Below are 21,192 nucleotides of genomic sequence, written 5' to 3'. Positions count from 1 at the left end.
CCGGGGCTGTGGCGGCGGCGGCGCGGGCGGGTTTGAATGGCGGCCGGGCCGGCTCCGCTCCGCCATGAACTTCTCGGAGCTGTTCAAGCTCTCGGGGCTCCTCGGCCGGTTCTCTCCGGACGGCCGCTGCCTGGTGAGTCGGGGCCGCTGCCCGAGGGGAGCGTCAGGTGAAGCGGCAGCGCGGGGCCTTGGGGCCGGGCCCCGGCCTGTCCCTCCGCAGCCGGCGCGGTGCGCGTGGTACGGGGAGGCCCGGTGAGCGCCGTCCTCACAGGCCGGCCGCTGCGGGGAGCGATAGTGCCGCTGGTCCTAGGAGGACAAGCGTGTGCGTGCGGCCGGTGGGTTGCTGGGGGGCTTTTAGTGGTCAGGGCTCTTTATAACGGTGACCAGACTGCGGTTACTTAATGAAGTCATAGTTACGAGCCAAGGAGTAATGTTTTAGAGTAATGAGCAGTGGTAAAGTGAGGGTTCCGTGAATTAACATCCCCACCGCCTTTCCCCCTGCTTTAACCGTTCCTACTGGAGTTCACAGCACACACTGAGCCCTTCCGAAATTAGCCCTAAGCCAGCCACAGCACTGCACGGTGCAGTGGGAGCTGCGGCTTTTGAGGCCAGCTCAGCTTTGGCTTTGCTCTTGCCTAGGCATCGTGCATGCAGTACCGCCTGGCTGTCCGGGATGCGGGCAGCCTCCAGATCCTCCATCTGTACACGTGCCTGGACCAGATCCAGTACATAGAGTGGTCGTCGGACTCACTGTTCATACTGTGTGCCATGTACAAGCGAGGGATTGTGCAGGTAAGACCCAAGCAGGGCAGGGGGTTTCCTGCTTGGGGTTTGTGTGTGCTCTGGGTGAGTTTCTTAGTAACCAGTTCAGAGTTATTGCTAAAGCAACTGACCTCACTCTTGGTAATGCAGGGTTTGAGGATAACCAAGCATGCTGTTGTTTTTAAGAAAACATCTTAGTTTGAAAACAAATTCATTTTAGAATAAAAATAAACTCAAAGCTGAAGTCTGGCTTACCAGCTTTCAGTGCAGTAGGAAATAAATACATTCACACTTGTTAAATGGACTAAAACTTGGTTTAAGTTCAGAATTTGTCACAGCTAAAAAGCCACCTTACTCTACAACTTGTATAAGCACACAGAGCTGCAGGGCTTACTTTTGTAGTGGGATCCAGCGCCAGTCCTTCATGGCTGTAGCTCGCAGTGGTTTCCTGACGTCTCTGATGCGTGATGCGGAACCTCCTTGCTGCTGTAGTGTGTGCTCGCAAGCAGAGGGGGTGGTGAGCTGCTGGTTCCTTGTGTTGCCTCTCTGGTTTCCTCTCTGACCTAGGTCTGGTCCCTGGAGCAGCCGGACTGGCACTGTAAGATAGACGAGGGGTCAGCAGGATTGGTGGCCTCATGCTGGAGTCCGGATGGTCGTCACATTCTCAACACAACCGAGTTCCATGTGAGTGTGAAGTCATGATTACTCTGCCTGGTATCAGATGTTACTGTCTGCACTTTGCCTCTTAAAATAACCTAAAGCTCTTAAAGCTGTGATGGTGGTGAAGAGCATGGATATAGATTTCCTGTATCCATGTATGTAATCTAGGTTAATTCCAGGGTAGATGCTAGCTATTCTGTGAACACTTTATTCTCTTGCTTCTGATGATCAGGTAGAATGTGAACACTTGGCTTTGAAGGTAAAATTATATGTTTGAGGAAAGTGCAGGGGTAACTGGTATTCATCAAAATGATTTTAGAAATCAAATGTGTTGTTCATCGCTTGGGGAAGGCTCAGGCAAAACCAAATAAAGCTCCAAACCATCAACATTTAAGAGTCTGTGGAATTCAAAAGTATGATCTTAGGTTTATTGATGTATGAGATGAAATTTAGAGAAATACTTTCATAACTGTTTGATTTGGCATGTAGAAGTTGGGCTGCTGTTCATGGAACCACTTGGGAGATAAAACACCTCATGGAATCATAGAATCTATTGCTTATTAGTGCTTATTGATGAGGAGCCCTGTTCTGGAACCCACCTTAGGGTAGAATCCCTGTCAGGTGTGGCTTCTGGGCGCTGGGTTTGTTGGGAGGCCAGGGGAAGTCTGACTCTCCACTGTTTGTGGTCTTTGGATTAGAGTTGGTGATTGGTGATGTTCAGTGCAAAGATGAATGAGCAAAGAATAGCAAAGAATTGCACGCACACGTGGCAGAATTCTCTGGCAAGGATGTTTAGTGCTGGCTGGGGTAAAGATTTTCAGTCTTGTTCCATTCCTCTACCCCTTTAGACAGTGGGTTATGAGGAGTGACGAATTTAGACCTTAATTTTCCTAGCAATGAATCATCCTGATGGCAACTAAAACAAAATGAGTTTCAGAGCTCATTCAGAACTTCAGCCTGAAGTTGTTAAATCCTCTGCTAGTCAGGGAGAGGTGAAGGCAGTAACCCCCACTGCAGCCTGGTGCTATGTGCTACAAGTGTGAGTATCTCGTGGCATGTGCATGTGGGGGTGGACAAGCAAGTATTTATTGCCTCCAACAGAACTTGGTTTGACCTTAGAGGGTTTCATTAAGCCTTTGCCAAGTTGGCATCTGTCTTGGGATAAGTTTTCTTTCCAGCTGTAAACAGGCTGCTAAATTAGCTTTTGTCAGACAGCTGCCTGGGTTATGCTGGTGTCTGAGTTGTGTTTACTCTCTCTCTGCTAAATCCATAGTCTGGTAGGACAGACAGAGTAGTGCTCGAGACAGAAACTGTCAGGACACTTAATATTGGTGTGTTATATATGTTATTGAATACAGTGATTGCTCAGAGGGCTTAGGTCTTCCCTGTCAGCCAGGTGTTGGTTGCCTGATGATTTAATGTTAATATAGCTCTGCAAATGTGATCATTTTATTGGAGATGGATCTGTAATAATAATGTGGAAGTTTTTTGGGTCCTAGAATTGTTACACAACATACATAATATTGTATGGCAGAGGTACCTGTCCAAGTCTTCACACAGTTGCTGCAGTAAACAGCATGATATACAGGGCAGCCAAGTGGTACAGCCTTATTGGAGGGAGTACATAGACTCTGATCACTTGGTAGTGAATTGTTTTTTTAACAATACCGGGTTACAGATACAGAGGAATTTCCCATGCTTCCCACACAGAAGTGTGCGTAGTATCTAGTTAGTTGATTTCCAGAAGTTTCCACATTTTTGGTGTGTCCCAGGTATCTCTCCAGTTACAGTGCCTGAATTTATAGGCACGTGTAGAGCTTAAACACAAGCTGCAGATAAAAGATGTGGAGGAAACGAATGGATCCTCTTCCTTGTGACTCATGTTTTGTGATAAATAGTGTGAAGATCAGCAGCATTGTTGAGTGTTTCTTTCAAGAGCCATAATATCAACTACATATACTTCAGTTCTGCATTAGGTACTGAACACTGAGGAGCTTCTTTCAAACTACAGCAGCAGGGGGAATAAGTGTTTCTGTGTATAATGGAGCTAATCCTTAGTAACTGTAAATGGCTGCAGTGGTTGAAAAATGCTTTCTGTCGAGGAATGTGCTCTGAATAATCTTCTGAAATCCAGTGCTGACAGACACTGCTATGTAAGGAGGCGTTGTGACCCAGTCAAGTCTGGGACAAAAGTTGATGGTCATTTGAGATGCAAGGTTGTTTAAAAGTGTGTTTTTATCCATTGAAAATCACCAGTCCTACACCTGCCTGTAGCTGTCAACATTGGGCTGTAGTCCTGAACCCAGCACTGGAGACTGTTTATCACGTTACCATCTAAATACTTTTTATTTCTCAGCTGTTTTTAAGCTATTTTAAAAATGCTGCTGCTTTTGGTTTGTTTTTCCACTGCAAAACAACAGCTGAAAACTTCTCAGACACCGGTATCCTTAGGATTTGAGTTTGACAATGCCACTTAATGGATCTGTGCTAAAGAGGAAGCACCCCTCGGTGCTCAGTGCAGAAGAGCTGGCTGCAGGCTTGGCTGGCCATGATCTGGTCTCCTGCTGTGCAAGCAATTGTCCCTTTGTCACAGAGTCCCTGAGAAAAGCAAGAGCAATGCAAACTTATTGCAATATGTTTCTGTCTCATACCTGATAGCTGTGAAATAATCACTCTTAGGCTAGTTTATGTTGGGTGAGATTATGGAATGATGTTTCAGTTCCAGTTGGGAATATGAAGATTCTCCCTTTTTGTCCTAGTTTAATTGTAAACATGTTCTTAATCTGTGTAAGATAGGTGTGAAGTCCATAGGTTAGGCTCCTAATGTAACTTCCTCAGTTTATAGATGCTGAAGTGCTCCTTCAGGCTCCTGCTCTGTGACTTGGGCAAGCGGTTACAAGGATGTTAGGGCAGAGCATATCGGTGGTCTCTACCTTGCTGTTGTGCACTTCCCTCACCAGCTTGCAGCCTTTTCAGGAATAATACTGGAATAGAGGACCTTCTTAGTAGTTACGAGTGTCCTGTGACTGATGGAGATCAAGTCTGAAGATGAAGTGCTTTGGTTACCAAAGGATTGTCAGTTTTGTGAAGCACATGCTCAGCTTTTAAGTACAATGTGACGAGAATGAACAGAGAAACAATTATTAGTGTCTACTCTGGGGAACTGCAAAACTTGATCCTTTTAGAGAAGGTTCTGAGCAGCAAATGGAGGACCTGGCAGTGTTCAAGGCTAGGTTGGACAGGGCTTGGAGCAACCTGCTCTAGTGTGAGGTGTCTTTTTGCCTGTGGCAGGGGTTGGAACTGAATGAGCTTTAAGGTCCCTTCCAACCAGCAATGGAGAAGTTACAGTGAGAGCTCTGCACATCACGTGCAGCTTCACACCTGTAGAGATTCTTCTCTTCCTACACACTTGAGCTTGACATGAGTGGTGTGGTTTTGCCTCAGAGTCAGCCAGCATGGTCTGGGGTGGAAGTGTTTGACACAGAGCAGGCCAGGTGAGTTGATCCTGAGGCCAAGCAGCAGCACAAGTGTAAACTTGGATGCCTTTGTTGGGAAAAGTTACAGTGCAGACCTCAGCATTCGAAGCTTGCAGCTGCTAAGCTTGTATTAAGTGGCTGCAGAATGTGTGTTGTGTAGGCTGCGTGTTTTGGTCGGGGGAGGAACGGCAGCAAGTACATTTAATGCTGCAATTAATAGGAGCAAGCAGCGTATCACTATTGCAGTTGTGCTAGAAGAATGTGAGTAGGCATTGTGTTGGTATTTTTAAAGTAAATCTTGCATGAGGAGCAGACTAACTGCTGTATTTCTGTGGGTCCGGAAGCGAGCAGTTGCAGCAATAAAACTTGATTAATGTTCTTCAGCTCAAGGGTTCCTCTAGGACCTGCTAAACTTGAAGGCACTGTAGGTGTTTAGCTGTAATTTCATACCTATGAAATAAAGAGAATAATAAACCCTGGGTGAAATAGGGTGCAATGCCTTCTCTAACTTTGGATAGAAGTGGACAGGAATCTGACCTGATTGTGCTCTTTCCTCTAATAAATTAAAGAACTATTTAAACTATTTCCTCTTCTCTTAAAATCTCAGAAATGTCTTCTGTGTACAAAAAGCAGTAGGGAGAACAGCTTTTCTGCTTTGGGACTTCATGCATCTTCAGAGTGCTTATGAGGATTCTGAAGCTTGGTTTGAACACCGTGTCAACTGTGAGAGTCGTGCCATCTAGCAAAATGATAGTGTCAGCAAGAGAGAACCTCTGAGGGCTGTTGAAACACATGGTCTGTAGCATTACCAGGTAGAACAGTGTCATAGGATGCTGCCCTGGAGAATCCCTTGTCACCACTGAGCAATGTTGATTACTTCAGGGAAGGAAAATGTGCATTGAGGGCAAACATTCATAGAAGCATAGCAGAAACTTCCTCCCAAGGGTGCTGGTGAATCTGATGATTCATCTGATGCAGTATTGGGATAGGCAATGCTGAAGTCTTACCTGTGTAATGAATCTGAACTAGTTTTGTTATTCAATAGTTCTGGGAAAGATGGTTTCTTGGAGAAACAGGTTTACCTGCATCTCTCCTAGAATCTCTTACCTTGGTGCAGTAACATGTAGGAAACCACAAGAAAAATACTATCCTGGGAACATTCGTTGCTCCAGCTATAAATGATTCACATGCCATCCTGATTAATGCACATATGTCTGGTGGGGCTGCCGTTGCTAAGGGAGAGTAAGTATTTGTTTTTAATTGAATAATCTGCAGATGGCAACACAGAGCTTCCAGAATGTGGGCTGTGACCTTGAAGAGCTGTGGAGAGGCTTCTTTTGCAGCTGACTGCCTTCTCTGCTGTTTGGGTGGCTTAGGGATGCACAGGCCTCCAGAAATATCCCAAACATCATGTTTAATGCCTTGCTTTGCATGGCATGTTTTGGTTCTTTTCTCCTGCTTTCAGGAAGGATGTAGGATGCATTGGGTGTATCGCTGAGGAAGGAAGAGCAAAATGCAAAAGAAATTAGCTGTCAAAGCAGAGTGTGTCTAAGTGTTGAAAAACACAGCTCCATTTTCATACTTGGTACCTCTTTGCCAAGAAGTACAATGTTCTTAAGTTGCTATAACTTTTCATCCATTCCTAAATTCAAGAAACTTCTCATCTCTCCTCTAGATCCTGAGATGAAACTGGTTTTTTTGTCCCAGTTCAAGAGTGCCTGTGTATGATACATGTAGCTAGATTTCTGCTACTATCAGTAACTTTGATGTTGATGAAGAGCTTTTCTCCATATTGGTGTTCCTCATCCTGTATACGCCTCTGGTGTCTCCAGTGTGCCTGTCATGGTGATTTGCAATAAGTAACCTTGCTACCTGAAGGGACCTGGGAGAGGAGAATTCATCACCCTTACTTCTCAGGCTTTGTTTAAGCTACATAGAGTAGCTGCAAAGTTTAATCCCAAAGGGTACATTGATCTACTTTGTGTGACTGAAGTAGGTTTATTGGTTTCTGTTTACTTACCTTTTTTTATCTACAGAACTAAACACATACTTCCTTGTCTTCGTTTCTTTGACAGCTGCGGATAACAGTGTGGTCCTTGTGTACCAAGTCTGTATCTTACATCAAGTATCCCAAAGCTTGTCAGCAGGGTAAGTGACACAAATCTAACACCAAAATGGTGTTGTTTAACGTGGCAGAAAGGGAAAAGGAATGTAATGACAAAACACAGGTCTCAGGGTGGGCCCTGGCCCCCTTCCATGTTCCACTGGCTGCCAGCACAAAGATGTGCTCTGGGGATGTCATGCTCTCGCTGTGAATGAAGGATCGCATCAATCCATGTGCCCGTTCTGCAAATCTACATCTTTGCTGCATTTGCCTCTGAAGGGTCCTTTTAAGACATCAAATGAAGCTGGATGCATTGGTGATGAAAACACTAATCCAAAGTGGCTTTTGCCATCTCTTGCACATGAAAAGATTTTAAAGGGAAGCTGTGTCAGGCCTGTTTAGCCACATGGCTGTGGTTAGCAGTATCCTGCCTGAGGCTTGTATCCCATGTATGACACAAACAATTATGTATCCCATATAAAATAAGAGTGGATGGGGACCAATGCCTGGAAGCTTGTGGAGTACCAACAGTTGCATAACTAATCCATTTATCTTAGATTAATGAACTGCTTATTTCAAATCTGTGGCTTTTATATAACAACTATCTGTAATCAAACACGGGTTTTTGAGGCATACTGGAGTTCTGCAGTAGCTCTGAAGCTGTGTCCTTAGAAGTAGCACATAGAAAGCTGAAGAACTGTGACACAAGGAAGTTAGTGACAGTATGCATTGCCTTGATTTTGATTAATGTGATCTATGAGGATGTTTTTTCCTTCTCTTTTCATTTATCCTTTGAATTGGAAGTAATTGCTCTTCCTTGAGGAGTTGTCAGCTATTCTGTCATGTTTTCTCTCTCATTTTCTGAATTAACTTTGTCTCATTGCAGGGATAGCTTTCACTAAGGATGGCCGCTACATGGCAGTAGCAGAAAGACGTGACTGCAAGGACTTCATTAGCATCTTTGTGTGCAGTGACTGGCAGCTACTGAGAGTAAGATACATCCTTGCCTTTCCCTTGTGTGTAAACTACAAGCATGTGTGGCATGCTGGCTGCTTCGAACTCGGTCACTTTGGTAGCTTGATTTTAGGCTGTGAGGGATGCACACTCGCATGTTGTAGAGGACTGGATGGATCTGATATTAAAACCTATTAAGAACTACTCTGTACCTGATGTCACCTCTGGCTCAGGAGTCCTGAGGCTCCTTAGAACCTGATGGCAGGATTTAGGAAATACCATTGAATGCTTGTTGTGTTCCCAAGCCCTTCCATAATGATCCTATACTGGTCTTTGAGGCAAGGAATTTGCCTAGCTGGATTCCTTGACTGATTCAGTGGAATTACTTTTCCTTTCTTATGAAATTATGTTCATTTTAAGGTATAACAAGTTTTTGCCTCCTCTGTAAAGGGAAATCAAAGAAACAGGGAATTCAGCGTACTGTTGCAAAAGCAAACACTTCCGTTTCCATGCTAGCATACCAAGGGCTCTCTTGCATTTGTGGTAGCACCGAATAGCATAAAACTGAGGATTTTCAGTCAGTGCAACTGTGTTTGTTAACACAGTCTTTCAAATGGTTTTGTGTTTTCTCTTTTGGGGACAGCATTTTGACACTGAAACCCAAGATCTGTTTGGGATCGAATGGGCTCCTAATGGCTGTGTCCTGGCAGTGTGGGATACGTGTCTGGAGGTATGGAGAAAAAAGTGGTTATATTCCTGGAGGGTCCAAGTTGAGTTTTAGCTGCTGTGTATAAAGCACTAATTAAAATAGTTAATTTCATGGTTTTTCCTTTAAATGTGAAAGCTGAATCAAGCCATTTTAACTGCTATGTTTGTATAGGTAATTGGTGTTCTCGTGAGTGTATGCCAAACTGTTGTGTAAATCTTCAATGACAGCAAATTATCTTATTGGCTTTCTGATTTAGCTTGAAAAAAATTGATTGTAAGTGGTGCAGAAGCTGTTACTGAAATAATAAAGGAATTCTGCTGTGAGGTTCCTGCTGTTGTACTTTGCATTGCACAGTAGTTTTACAGTTAAATACTGACCCCAAAATTTAGCAAGGAATATCTAAGTTGCTGTCATTCTGCTCTGAGTAGGTGAATATCTAGGTATAGAAAAACGGCCTCTGGTGGCCATGATTTTATGGGCTGTGTGATCAAAACAGCCCTGGGAATGGGCAGGGTTGGAACAGCCTGGATTGGAGGGCTGGCAGATGCTGAAGGAGGATGAGGGTCTTCCATAGTGTCACCTGCTGATGTTGTTGGAGAGTGGTGGGCTGGAGGGGCCACTGCTCTGGCTCAGTGGGGCATTTGTGCTCTTGGAGACAACGTGGCTGTGGTCTGAGAGAGCCAGAAGAGCCAAACTGGAAGCCTCAAGCCTCTTGTCTCAAATCACAGATAAAAGGCCAGCCCCTTTGTATTTAATTTGCTGCCTTTTAGTGAGGAAAGTTTGGAAGGAATAGTTTTGGCTGCCTATGACTTTAAACAATATTGTTAGTCTTTAAAATAATCCGTTTCTGTTTCAGTATAAAATACTGCTGTACTCCCTCGATGGCAGACTGCTGTCCACGTATCGGGCTTATGAATGGTCGCTCGGCATTAAATCAGTGGCCTGGAGTCCCAGCAGTCAATTTCTGGCAATTGGCAGCTATGATGAAAAGGTAAGAACTAAGTTTACTTTCTCTCTGTTACCTGAACCATTTGTAGAACTTTGTCATACTGGTTCTATCTTGCAATGCTTTCCACAACTAGGTGCGTATCTTGAACCATGTAACTTGGAAGAAGATCACAGAGTTTGAGCATCCAGCAACTGTTGTGAGCACAAAGACTGTAAGTATGGATCTGGAATCCACGGAGTCATTGGCAGTGCTTTGATGCTGCTGTTTGTATCCCAGAGATTTTGTTCTGGAGACCTTGCTTTTCCCCTTCTAATGTGTAAAGGGCTTGGAAAATCCCATTAAAATTTGGGGATGTAAGAAAGGAATCCTTTCAAGTCTGGAGACTGTGTGTATGATCCCCTCAGCTTTGGCACTCACGGATTCTCAGGTGCTTTGTCACATGCCAGTGTATTTTGATGTAGATGGGGACTGCATTACAGATGTGGGTGTGCAGAGTATGGCAAACAGGGAAACAACAGGAGAGATTTGTCTCAGCTTTGTACAGTTCATGACTTTAAACAGCATTGGACCTGGATTGTGGTCAGATCTACATCTTGTGTGTACAGGCTCCTCTGGCTCACCTAAAGAGCATTTCCTGTAAACATCTGTCAGGGTTTATTTTTACCATTGCATACCTGTATGTGCAGGGCCCAACAGATTCTGGGCAGTTGGCAGCAGGCAGAGAGCTGTGGCTTTTGTTCCAAAAATCACAAACTGTTCCCATCCATCAAGGTAAAAAGAACACAGTGTAGTAGTGCTGCGTGCTGCTGCAGAGGGGGACCGGGCTTGTGTCTGGACAGATATCCTGGGAGACTTCACGTGTGCAGACTGGAAGTCTGCAGTATTCCCATGACTCCAGTGATGCCTCTAACCAGAAGTGAGGCGTGATCCACTGAATGCACCTCAGCAAAACTTCTCACGACTCAAAAATGCTCTTACTTCCAGCTAGCTGTAAAACATGTAATGGAAAACAAATGGGAATAGCTCTGTTAATCTCTGCTACACGGACAGGAACTGCAGTTGGTGCATTTTATCCCGGTGCTTGTGTTTGGAAATAATATATAGTAGGCAGACTATTAAAATATCTTTGCTATTCCCTCCTGCAGTGTTGTGCTTTGCATTTTTTATGGTAGTATCCGATTAAGAGTCTTTGTTGCAGAAATGAAACTGATGTTCCCATTGTAATGGAGGTGATTTATTGTGCTGCCAGATTTTAGCTCTTGGGAATAACAGATGAGGTGTGCTCTGGCAGACTCGCTCTTCATAGACTTCAAGGTTCATTTATATATCACAGGAGTGTTTTCCTGATCGTGGTTCCAAACAGCAGATGATTCGCTGAGTTTGGTATTTGCCTACTGAAGCCCTGGTGGTGAACCAGGGGATGCTGAGACACAACATGCTTACAAATGAGATAATGGGATATGAATGGTTTGGTAATAGCCCATGTTCAAATGCTCTGAGGGCCTTCTGTAGAACTCTCACTTGTTTCTTTGTAGATTGTGTATAAAGAAGTGGAGAAATCCCCATCTGTTGAAACAGAGAGACTTTCTTTCCCTCCAACAAGAGCATTGGCTAGTTCTCTCTTCAGCACACAAAGTAAATGTAAGCCAAAGTTTACTACAAGATGCTTGAGTTTGCCACGTGAAGTCTTTCTAGGAGTAATAGCTATAGGTGAACTCTGCCCCTTTGGTACTGAATGGCTCCAGTGGGTGCTCTGAAGGGCAGTGAATCAGTGCTGCACACTGCCAGAGGGGCTGCTGTCTGCAGGCTGGTTTGCTGGCATGTTAAAGACCAGTAGGATACTGTAGAAGGCAATGGATGACTTCCTTATTCACTGTTTGCAGTGCTGTAAATCACCTGTGGTTTGCATTGGTGTTTGAAAGAGCAGTGAAAAAGCAGCAGTAAACTTGATCCCCTGGTTTTTGTTTTTGTGTTTTTGGTAGCTTAATCCCAGGCTTGCCTGGATTTCCAGGCTTATAGAAGGGCAAGAACAGTGAGCTGTGTATGTGAAGATGCACTGTCTTAAGACAGTGGAAGCTTTTTGATAGGAACATCTTGGAGATGAGTGAAATACAGCCCTGTCATCTCAGAAATAAGGGGTGTTTAACAGTTGGAATGTAAATATTTTGTCCATTCAGGCTTGATTACTTCTCTTTCAAATTCCAGATGCCATTTCTGAGGTGCCACTCTCCTTGCACTATGTCAAACCAGCTTCTGACCGGGCAAATCCCAAAATGGGCATCGGGATGTTGGCGTTCAGTCCGGATAACTGCTTCCTGGCTACCAAAAATGGTGAGTTCCTGCTGCCCTACACTGGAGAGAGAACTTACTCACTGCATGTGGGCTTTAAAATCAGCTCTGCTGTGCAAACATGCAACTACAGAGGAAGTTCAGCCTATGTCTTATAGCGTACATAAAGTGTTATGAGCTGCCAGAGCTACTCATCAGTGCAGTAACTTGGCTTTGTATTTAATGAGTAGGATGCTTTTTATATCTCTACAAATGTAGGTGAGTTTGCTGTATTAGAAAATGAAAGGTTCAGGTTTCCTCCTCCATTTACAGCAAGTGTTTATTGAAAGGTAGAATTCTTCATAACCTGTAGTGGGGGAGTTGATTACCTCAAATGGTGAGAGTCATGGATTTAACTTTAATCTTTTCCCTTCTCTGCTCCTAAAGGGCTGCCTGTGTCTGTGTCACAGAAGCTGTGGTTCTGGAAAACAAACTAAGTCACTTTTTATCCTTTTTGCAGTATTTCCAAGGCAAAATTGAAGGCAGTGCTGGGCAAAACTCTAGTGGTGTTACACCCATGGTGTACCCAAAGGGTTTATGTTGTGTTTGACATCAGTAGTGCCCATGTTGTAAAAAGATCACGCTACTTTTTTTCTCCTTCAGGTATTGACATGATTACCTCTTCCTTTTCCAACAGATAACATTCCTAACGCTGTCTGGATCTGGGATATTCAAAAGCTGAAGCTGTCTGTAGTCCTAGAGCAGCTGTGTGCCATCCAGTGCTTCCAGTGGGACCCCCGACAACCCCGCCTTGCTGTATGCACAGGGAATAGTAATGTCTACTTGTGGTCCCCAGCCGGCTGTGTGTCTGTGCAGGTCCCAGTGGAAGGTAAGGTCTGTGGGAACTTCACAAGCCATCAGCAGCTTTATGTACTAAATTTACTCCCAGTTATCGGTCTGATCCGTTTCTGCAGGTGACTTCCCAATCGTGTCTCTGTCCTGGCATTCCAGTGGAGACTCCATGGTGCTCCTGAGTAAGGACAACTTTTGTGTCTGTTACTTGGAAAGAGAAGAGGTAAAGTAACAACCCTTTGCATAAAACTGCTCACGAGTTTGAGGAGGAATGAGGACAGGGGCCAAGCCTTTTTGCCCAGTGTGAAGTTCTTGTATTTATGGATTATTTATTGAAGAAGCCTACCCAAACTCCAGTGTGTGAAGTACTGTGATTGAATGAAGTGATGTAGCAACTGTGTGTAGAGAATGAGATCTGGATTGCAAGAAAACTGTAGTACTTAGGTCTTTGAACTTTCTTTTGGACTTTATCAACTATAAAACCTTGTTTTCTAAAACTAGCTGTGTATATATAATGTATAGCTATTTAAATTTTATAATTTCCAATAAATGCTTTGATAGTTACAAACTTGCAATGGCTCTAACTCCATTCTGAAGTCTGTTTCTCTGCTATTGGTGAGGTGATTAACCTGAGCACAAGAAGACAGTTACTTGCACACACCAATGTATCTAGGCTGGTAAGACAACAAGATCTTTCTGGTGTATTAGAACTAAATATTGTAGCAGAAGTAGATACACCAGGATGACATTTTCTAGGAATCAGTTAGTGTTAAAGCAGTACAAGTTCTGTGTTCAGAAGCAAATCAAGTCCTCTCTAGTCATTGCAGTAATTTCCAGACTAAGGTATTAACAGGTGACAGTAATTGCACCTGGTCTACTATAGATTTACTAAATCTTTATAAGAAGGATCATAGCTGGTACTTTAGAATGATGCACTAAAGCCAGTTGAAATGGGAGCTTTTGACCCAACTGCCTAATGCCAGATAGGAGTGGGTGGGTGGTCAGGGAAGGAGCAGTTGTTCTGTCCTATCTCTGTAACCCATGTAGCTGGCTGTTGGGTCCATCAGAGGAAGGGAGCCCACTGCTGAGGAATTTACTGGATGTTTTTGAATTGCTACTTAATTTCACAGCCTCAGTCTCCCCACAATGAAGAGAAACAAACAAATTGAGTTAAATTTTAACTTTACTGCAAGATTAATTATAATTAAACAGGTATCATAGAAAATGAATTGAGGGGCATGAAGCTTGTTGCATTCCATCATGATTTCAGCTTTACAGAGGCTTCATAAAAAGCACATCTTAGTCCAAAATCTACCACTGCAGCACAGCGTTTATTCAGCATTGCAGTTGTGCAGAGAAATGCTCTGATAAACAGCACACCTAGAAGGTCACACGCAATGAAAGAGGTGGTCAGAGTAACCTTGGGCACAATTGCTGTTGCAGTCTCTTATGCTGCTTCTGCATTTCATTACTGGACGTCTGTATAAGGTGAAGTGTAAATCAAGGTTGGAACCAAAGTTTTACTGGGCTCCAGGATGAGTCCTGCCCTGCTGTTCTCCCAGACTTGATTTAAGAAAAACTGCTAAGAATATAAATCTAATCAAAATAGGATTCCTTTTCAGTTTTATAAATAATAGCATTGAAGGCAGATGTGTTGGCAAGGGCTTTTGGCAATATTCTCTCCATAAAGTCTTTATTCTGTGGCTACAGCAAGCACACACACACAAGAAGTTAGGAAGCCAATAAAGTCCTATTCAAGCATAGCTCATGTGGACTGTTTCTGAGCAGATGCAACAGGGGTGTTTAACACTGTTAGCTGACTGGTTAGCTACAGAATGACTTCACAGGCCTTAATCTAAGCGCTAAGGTACCAGAACTGTGACCGCTGCCACCTCTTTAAACAACGTGAATCAAGCCCAAGCACACTGCAGTGTTTGACACCACGCACAGGGAGACAGCTGCAACAGGGCATGAATGTCTTGCTGTGTCTTGGAAATTGTGCAGAGTGGCTGTAGCAGATTCCCACTGCCCTTAATTAACATTTAGTTAGAAGAACATGTAGTTAGAAATGAAAAGTAACTGCTGCTAGCTAGCCTTGTGTAAATCCAATACACAGTATGAGTGACACTGCTTGTGTCAGATTAACCTGGCCTGTGTGTTCTCAGAACAACTCAGGCCTCCTGTGAACCTCCAGTTCTCCACCCTCCTCGTGCTCCCCCGACTTCCTCACTTTATCTGATGTTTTGCTGCTCTCCCCAGCCCCATACCAAATCACTTGCCCTTGAAAAGATGCCCCACAATGAGTTTCAAAATCCAATTTTGCCTCTTGTCATTGAGTAGCCAAGTTTGGCCTCGTTGTTGATGAAGGACATCAATCCCAGGTAGGTCTCGATCAGCAGAGGACGCTCCAGCACAAGCACACCATTTGCCCTTCCTGGCAATGGAGACTCCTTCTGGGCTTTCTTCACGGCCTGGATGAGCTGAGTTTTGAAGTTTTCCAGCTGAAAGAAAAAAGTCATCTTGGTGTTCTTCCTTTGTTTTAAAGATTGCTGGATAAACAGCTAGCATTCATCAGCCTTTGCATTGACTTGTAAAGGCTGAATGCCACTGCTGTCATCATGTATCTTCCATGCCATGATAAACTTTACGTTCTGACATTTAACCTTCATGATACAGTTAATACCAGGACACTATTTATGTGTAACTGAAATGCATGGCCTAGATGTGTGAAGATTTATGTGACTTAATGCTGTTTCTTTCTGATTGCCCTTATCACTGACGTGCTGAACATAAATTACTATGGTGTTCTGGTTTTAAGGGAAAGCAACTATTGCAAGTAAAATGGAGAACCACCTAAGTGAAGGTTTGCAGTCAGCAATTAAAGTGTTTATTTAGCTGGCCGTCCTAGAAGTCATCAGGCATCAGCCTGTGGGGTAAGTCAGAGAAGGATCCATCTCTTTGCCTTAACTGCTTCCATCTAACTGCTGTATCTTTCCAAAATCATCCAAGACATGCCCAGCCTAGGAGCTCAACAGCCCATCTAGAGCAGGGGAGGCCAGTTCCTTACCAGGCAAAGGGAGGCCACCTTCTCATCAGCGTCTGCCATGGGGTGCTCGGTGAAGGTGACGTAGGGGATGCTGGTGGACCACGGGTTCCATCTGTTGATGAAGGAAGCACGACTCTGCTTGTCCCACTGAATTCGAATCCCGACACCTTCTCGCCTGATGTTGAAGACAACACAAGTAACAGGGTAAGACTCTGGACTCTTTGAGGTCAGTTCAACTGGAAACATGCTGTCTGAAACAGACAGGCTTAGAACTGGAAGCTGAAATACAAGTTTGGTAGTAAGTGTTTCCTCTAGATCAGTAAGAGAAGAATTTGGCCTCTGGAATATGCAAAGATACCTTCTTATAAGCTAGGGGCAAGAAGGTGACGCTTGCTAGATGCCCAGGACCCAACATCTGAACTGCATTGCCTGTAATAGCCTGTGTTGATGTATGACCTGACATTTACACATGGCTTTCTAGTAATGCTAAGGTGGTACTACTACTGCACTACATAGAATCATTAGGGTTGGAAAGGCCCTTAAAGCTCATCCAGTTCCAACACCCTGCCACAGGCAGGGACACCTTCCACTAGACCCCGTCCAGCCTGGCCTTGAACATTAATGGCAATGAACTTCTGCTCCCAAATCTACTCATCTTACATTGAAAGTCCTTGAGCAACTTGCTTTTAATGTAAGTGCTGATTGCCCCACCAAAATAGCAGCTACTCCAAGGTCTTATAGTAAGGCTGAGCAATAGTTTGCGAAGTCAGGTGAGCAAAAGGAGAGCTCTCAGCCATGGCCAGCAGTTAGGAGCAAAGGTTTGACAGCTCTGACTACTCACAGCGACAACAGGAGTTACAATAACACTGCAGCGTTACTGCATCAACTCACTTGTTCAGAGACTTAGAGGGGAACTCAAACTGCCCAACCGAGATGGTATCGACGGCGCTGAGGGCGATCCTAGTCACATGCTGGCACTGCAGGCTGATGAAGTTGTATTTGCAGATGAGGAGGGACCAGTCTGTGATGAGAACCAGACGCTCCTTCTCATTGTTCCAGTGATCGATCCTGGCCAGGCAACAAGACCGAGCTTTAGCGGTCTTGGTCATGGGCAGAAGAATCACGAAGGAGAATGAACCCATTCCATCAGGGCCTTTGCTTTGAGTCAGCAAGTCCGACAGGAGGGGGAGTGTCACAACAGAGGGAGTACTCTGATTTTCTTAGTAAGTCTGAGGATTTGGAGGTGTTATTGGAGAGCAAATGCCCCTTAAACAGGGCGGATGAGCCCTCACCAGCACTAGAGCGTGTTTAACACCACGCCATTAGTGTGCTGCCATGCTGGCTGAATTAACTGCAGTGGTGCATGCTCAGGGGAAAGAAACGGTTTCCTTTACCTGTGTGGTCTGACAGCCTTTTCCTCTATAAGAACAGCCTGTACACAGAAAACCTTGTCTGTTTCTTCACATTTCATGGATAAAAGATTTCACCTTTACCTGCTGCCGAGCCATCACAGCTATAATACTGTATCAATGTCAGGGCAACCCAGGAGTAGATTATGTTTTAACCCTTAGGGTCGTAAGATTTTGGAACAAGTTAACTCAGGGTCTGCATCTCACCCTTGGGTGGGTTTGGGCTGCACGGGGATAGGAGCATGATGCAGCCAGCCTCAGCCCCTGCAGGGCTTGTTCTGCAGGTAACCAGCAGCAGTTAAAGCAGAGCAAAGCGGGGATGTGCGGGTTGGGGGGGGCAGGATGGAGGGAAGGCCGCAGGGGGTGCAGGGAGGGAAGCAAGGCCGCGCTGGGGCAGGGGCAGGGGCAGCGCTCACTCCGCCAGCAGCCAGACGCTCTGCACCTCCCCGTCCTCGGCGGGCAGCACGACCGCGCGGATCTCGCTCACCGCCTGCTCGATGGTGCCGGGCTGCGGGGCAAGGGGGGGACACGTTACCGGCTGCGGGGGCCGCTCCGCCCCGCCCCGCTCCGCTCCCCCCCCCCCCGGCCCCGGCGGCGCGGCCGTACCCGGAACACGAAGTACTCCCGCAGGCGGCCGCCGCGGGTCGCGGTGCGCACCGACACCGGCCGCAGCGTCTGCCGGGGCGGCAGCAGCGGCCCGGCCTCCCCCGGCACCAGCACCGCGGCCGCGGGGCTGCCCCCGTCCCCGCCGCCGTCCCCTTCGCCGCCCTCCGCCGCGTCCCGGAGCTGCAGCATCGCGGCCGGCCCGGGCGCTCGGTGCCTTCCGGGGCGGGACCGGCACCGGGACCCCCCCCCTTCCGAGCCCGCCCCGCGCCGGGGGCGGGACTGGGGAGCACAAAGGGCACGCGTGAGCGGCGCGGGCAGCGGCCGTGCTGCCGGAGCGAGCCGGGACCGGGCGCACCGGGTCCCGCGGTACCCCGGGGGGAGCGCAGGAGGGCGGCGGGACCCTGCGGCGCCCTGCGGCCCCCACCGCATCCTGCAGCTCAGAGCGCTGGGGATGGAGGGCAGGCTGGCATCTGCCCTGCGGTCCCCGGCGTTACTGAAGGTGCTATCCCTCTTCATGCTCTGTCTGAGCGCTTCCCAGGGCTGCTTTACCCAGAGGCAGGGGGTGACGTCCTCCGCAGCGCTGCGATGTGGTACCCAATTGGGAACGCACTAAATTGACTTCAGTGACGCTGGGGTTACAGATACCCACCTTTCACACGTGCTACAAGAGGTCTGTGTTGGGCTCGCTGCAGCCCGTGCTCACAGGAGCCTGTTTACATGGGGAGCATCGCGGCTTTCTTTAAGGTGACTTATAAAAGCGTTACAGGGTTGAATTTAATGCTGGGAAACCTTTAACGCTGCAGCTCTTTGCATCAGAGCGTCCTCTTCTCCCTGCAAACCCAGGGGATGGGCGGTCATGGCCCAGGGAATGGTGGTGGCCGAGGGATGGCCACAGCCCGAGGGGTGACCACGCCACTGCCCCTTGCAGCCAGACCAGCCCGGACCCTCCTGGTAAGTTGTGCCCTGCCCGCTGTGGCCAGCATCGCTTCCTGAGGCACAGCGTGGAGCTGAGGGGGGCTGGATCCGCATCCCCGGCTGTGTCCTGGAGAGGGAGCCACGCTCCTGTTCTATGCTTGCTCCCTCCGAGCACAAGGAGCACAAACCCCTCTGACCATTCCTGCCGGTGGGCATCTGGTCGGGGTCTGTGCCGTATCTCATGCAGGGCCCTGAGCTTTCACCTCTTGCACGTCCAGGTACCGCATTCACCAAGGCCGGACCCAGAGCGAGGACGGCCGAGTGCAAAGAAGCCTCTTGGGTCGCAGAAGTGCGTGCTGGAAGTCCCTGGGAGCAGTCCTGGCGTTCCCTGCTGTAAGAGGAGTCCTGACGTTTAACGTCCGGACAGGAAAGCGGAGGCCTGAATTTATTGTACCCTGGAGCTCTCCCCATCGTTATAAAACATCTTGATGGAGCTGCCTTTCTTCTCCAGGAAGAATGAACGGTGTTGTCTTCCCATCTGCTCTGCTTGGCAGATACTTCACTTTAAGTGGAAGCATGAGCCCCTGTTACCCACGCTTTGCTCTGACCCGGGGGATGTGTGCAAGTCCTGTGACTTGGGAAGGGTTGAGGTGCAAAAAGGAGCTGCCTGCTTCCTTCTGTGAGCTGCCAGCTCTTGGGCCCGGCTCCTTGGTGGCATTAAGTCCTTATGGAATGGTGGCAAAATACGTGTGTGGTGTGGGCACTGCAACACCCAGACCTTCCCCTCCTGCTCTCTCAGGGTCTGTATGTGCCATAGATCAGGTCTGCAGCTGCACTGATTCCCCCTCACCCTGGGGAGAGGTTGCTGCATGTTCTTGAGGTGGGAGAGCTGTAGTGCAGCATCCCTGCTCCGCTCTGCTCTTCCCCGTCCTGCTGTCCCGGCTGCCATGCACCCGTCCATCCCTCCGTCCAGGACAGAAGGAAGGAAGGATGGCAGGAGCCCTCTGCCAGGCCGGGCAGCTGATGCCCATGGCAGTTCTCTGGAAGAGGAAACTGCAGTGAACCAGCTCAGCGCTAGGCTTGGCACTTCTCCTCCTGTTCTCTATTTCACAGGGGCCAGTGAGCTGTCACCCAGCTCCAGCAACATCCCTACCAGTGCCTCTGCTCGTGCTGTTTCCTTATGGAGCAGGGAGTTTGCTGGGGAAAAGGCAGGCAGGAATCTCACCTCGTTCCCCAAGTCCCTCTTTGCCTGGTGCATTCCCCACCACCCCAAGAGCTGGCTGTTAACAGCGCTAAGCACAGGTCGGATGTGTCCTTGGCTGGTTTATGGCCTTTATTCCTTGGGAACTGATCCTTTTTGTTACCTGCTGGAGCACAGAGGAGAAGATTCAGCCTCTGGGGGATATTCTAGGAGCTGCTGGACAAGGGGGTTGGGGTGGTGTGCGCGGTGTTGGCCTTAGGCAGTGCAAAGAGCTGCCTTGGAGAAACCAGCCCGAATCACGCTGCTACTGTTCCGCAGGGTCTCCCCCTCCTCTCCGGGGTTGGACACGGCCGGTGGGAGGGATCTGTGGCTGTCAGCAAGAGGAGAAACAAGAGAGCATGTGAGGGAGCGGAGCCGGACCTGGGAAGGCAGGAGGGAAGTTCAGTTACTGCCTTGGAAAGCAGGGAAGCTGCTCTCCGTGTGTGCGGGACTCCATCCCCTCTCCGGAGGAAGGTGGGAACTGTGGCAGCAGCAGAGGATGGCTCCATGGATGCAGATGGGATAAAGGAGCTCTCTGCCTGCTCTGGGAGCTGGAATGCTCTATGCACAGGAGAGTCTTTTCTCTTCCCGGGTGCTGACTTTCACATTGCCTTGTGAAGCGGATCACAACTCCAAACCGGCTCCAGACCCACATGAGGCTTCGCTGCTGGAGGGAGCCCGGGTCCTGTGAGCCACCGGCTCTTTGGGCTCTGTCAAGAAGCAAATGCCAGAAGGAAAAGTCACTTCTGTGCCCTTCCCTGTGAGCAGATGAGCAGATGAGCATCGGAAGCCAGGTCTGGTTTGGGGGACATCCCGGTGACAGCCTGTGCTGTAATCACTTCCCATGGACCCAGGGAACTTGCTGAGCTGAACGGTGCAGGAGCAAGCATCCAGGAATGATGAACCTGCCCTCCCTGTGCAAGAACTCCCATGTGCTCCTATAGCATTCCCTTTGGAAGAGGAGCACACCAATGAGCTGGGAGCAGGAGTGTCCTCTGAGGAACAGGAGAGAGGGCTCCGAGGTTTTCCAGGCATTGGAAGCACTGTGGGTGCGATGGGGTCTCATGCAGCAGCACTGGTGTTCATCCTGGCCCTGCGAGTGTCCTCTCTTGCTTCTGGGAGCAAGCTCCAGCCCCATATGTAAGTAGCAATAAGAGCATCCTTGATGGGGGGGTGGGGGGGAGGTTGTAGGGCAGGGAAGTGTAAAGCAGAAGCTAAATGTGGTACTTCCAGCTCTAGGGG

The 21,192-nt window shown here is 47.5% G+C and overlaps 3 protein-coding genes across 7 annotated transcripts in view; 2 read left to right on the top strand and 1 right to left on the bottom strand.

The window, feature by feature from the left end:
- The first annotated feature begins 62 nt into the window (after positions 1-62).
- On the top strand, positions 63-13,311 carry WRAP73 (WD repeat containing, antisense to TP73). 3 transcript variants are annotated; one of them, XM_057418114.1, is made up of 12 exons: positions 63-133; positions 640-792; positions 1,330-1,446; positions 6,974-7,046; positions 7,889-7,992; positions 8,600-8,686; positions 9,522-9,656; positions 9,748-9,825; positions 11,150-11,255; positions 11,820-11,945; positions 12,580-12,771; positions 12,857-13,311. In XM_057418114.1, the coding sequence occupies exons 1-12, from the start codon at positions 65-67 to the stop codon at positions 12,964-12,966; spliced, it is 1,350 nt and encodes a 449-aa protein (XP_057274097.1). In that variant the 5' UTR covers positions 63-64; the 3' UTR covers positions 12,967-13,311. The 3 variants fall into 3 exon arrangements, with proteins under 3 accessions (XP_057274097.1, XP_057274114.1, XP_057274106.1); XM_057418123.1 differs by having other exon boundaries at positions 64-133; positions 523-792; XM_057418131.1 differs by lacking the exon at positions 9,748-9,825.
- A 588-nt stretch (positions 13,312-13,899) lies between these two features.
- TPRG1L (tumor protein p63 regulated 1 like) lies at positions 13,900-18,002 on the bottom strand. Its single transcript, XM_057418100.1, has 5 exons — positions 17,796-18,002; positions 17,606-17,697; positions 16,672-16,848; positions 15,802-15,955; positions 13,900-15,235 (listed from the first exon to the last, which is right to left on the bottom strand). The coding sequence occupies exons 1-5, from the start codon at positions 17,982-17,984 to the stop codon at positions 15,041-15,043; spliced, it is 807 nt and encodes a 268-aa protein (XP_057274083.1). The 5' UTR covers positions 17,985-18,002; the 3' UTR covers positions 13,900-15,040.
- A 2,861-nt stretch (positions 18,003-20,863) lies between these two features.
- Positions 20,864-21,192, top strand: part of MEGF6 (multiple EGF like domains 6) — a 76,964-nt gene continuing 76,635 nt past the window's right edge. For all 3 annotated transcript variants that reach the window (XM_057418079.1, XM_057418063.1, XM_057418071.1), the window contains exon 1: positions 20,864-21,090. In XM_057418079.1, the coding sequence (XP_057274062.1) occupies positions 21,005-21,090 (86 nt within the window). In that variant the 5' untranslated portion in view covers positions 20,864-21,004. The remainder of the gene's footprint in view (positions 21,091-21,192) is intronic.

Source organism: Pezoporus wallicus, unplaced genomic scaffold, assembly GCF_028554395.1.
Source record: "Pezoporus wallicus isolate ANWC-B61680 ecotype Strahan unplaced genomic scaffold, APGP_CSIRO_Pwel_v1 contig_13766, whole genome shotgun sequence".
NCBI classification, from domain to species: Eukaryota; Metazoa; Chordata; class Aves; order Psittaciformes; family Psittacidae; genus Pezoporus; species Pezoporus wallicus.
The sequence above is the reverse complement of the archived record's forward strand: the minus strand, read 5'-3'. Positions and strand labels throughout refer to the sequence as shown.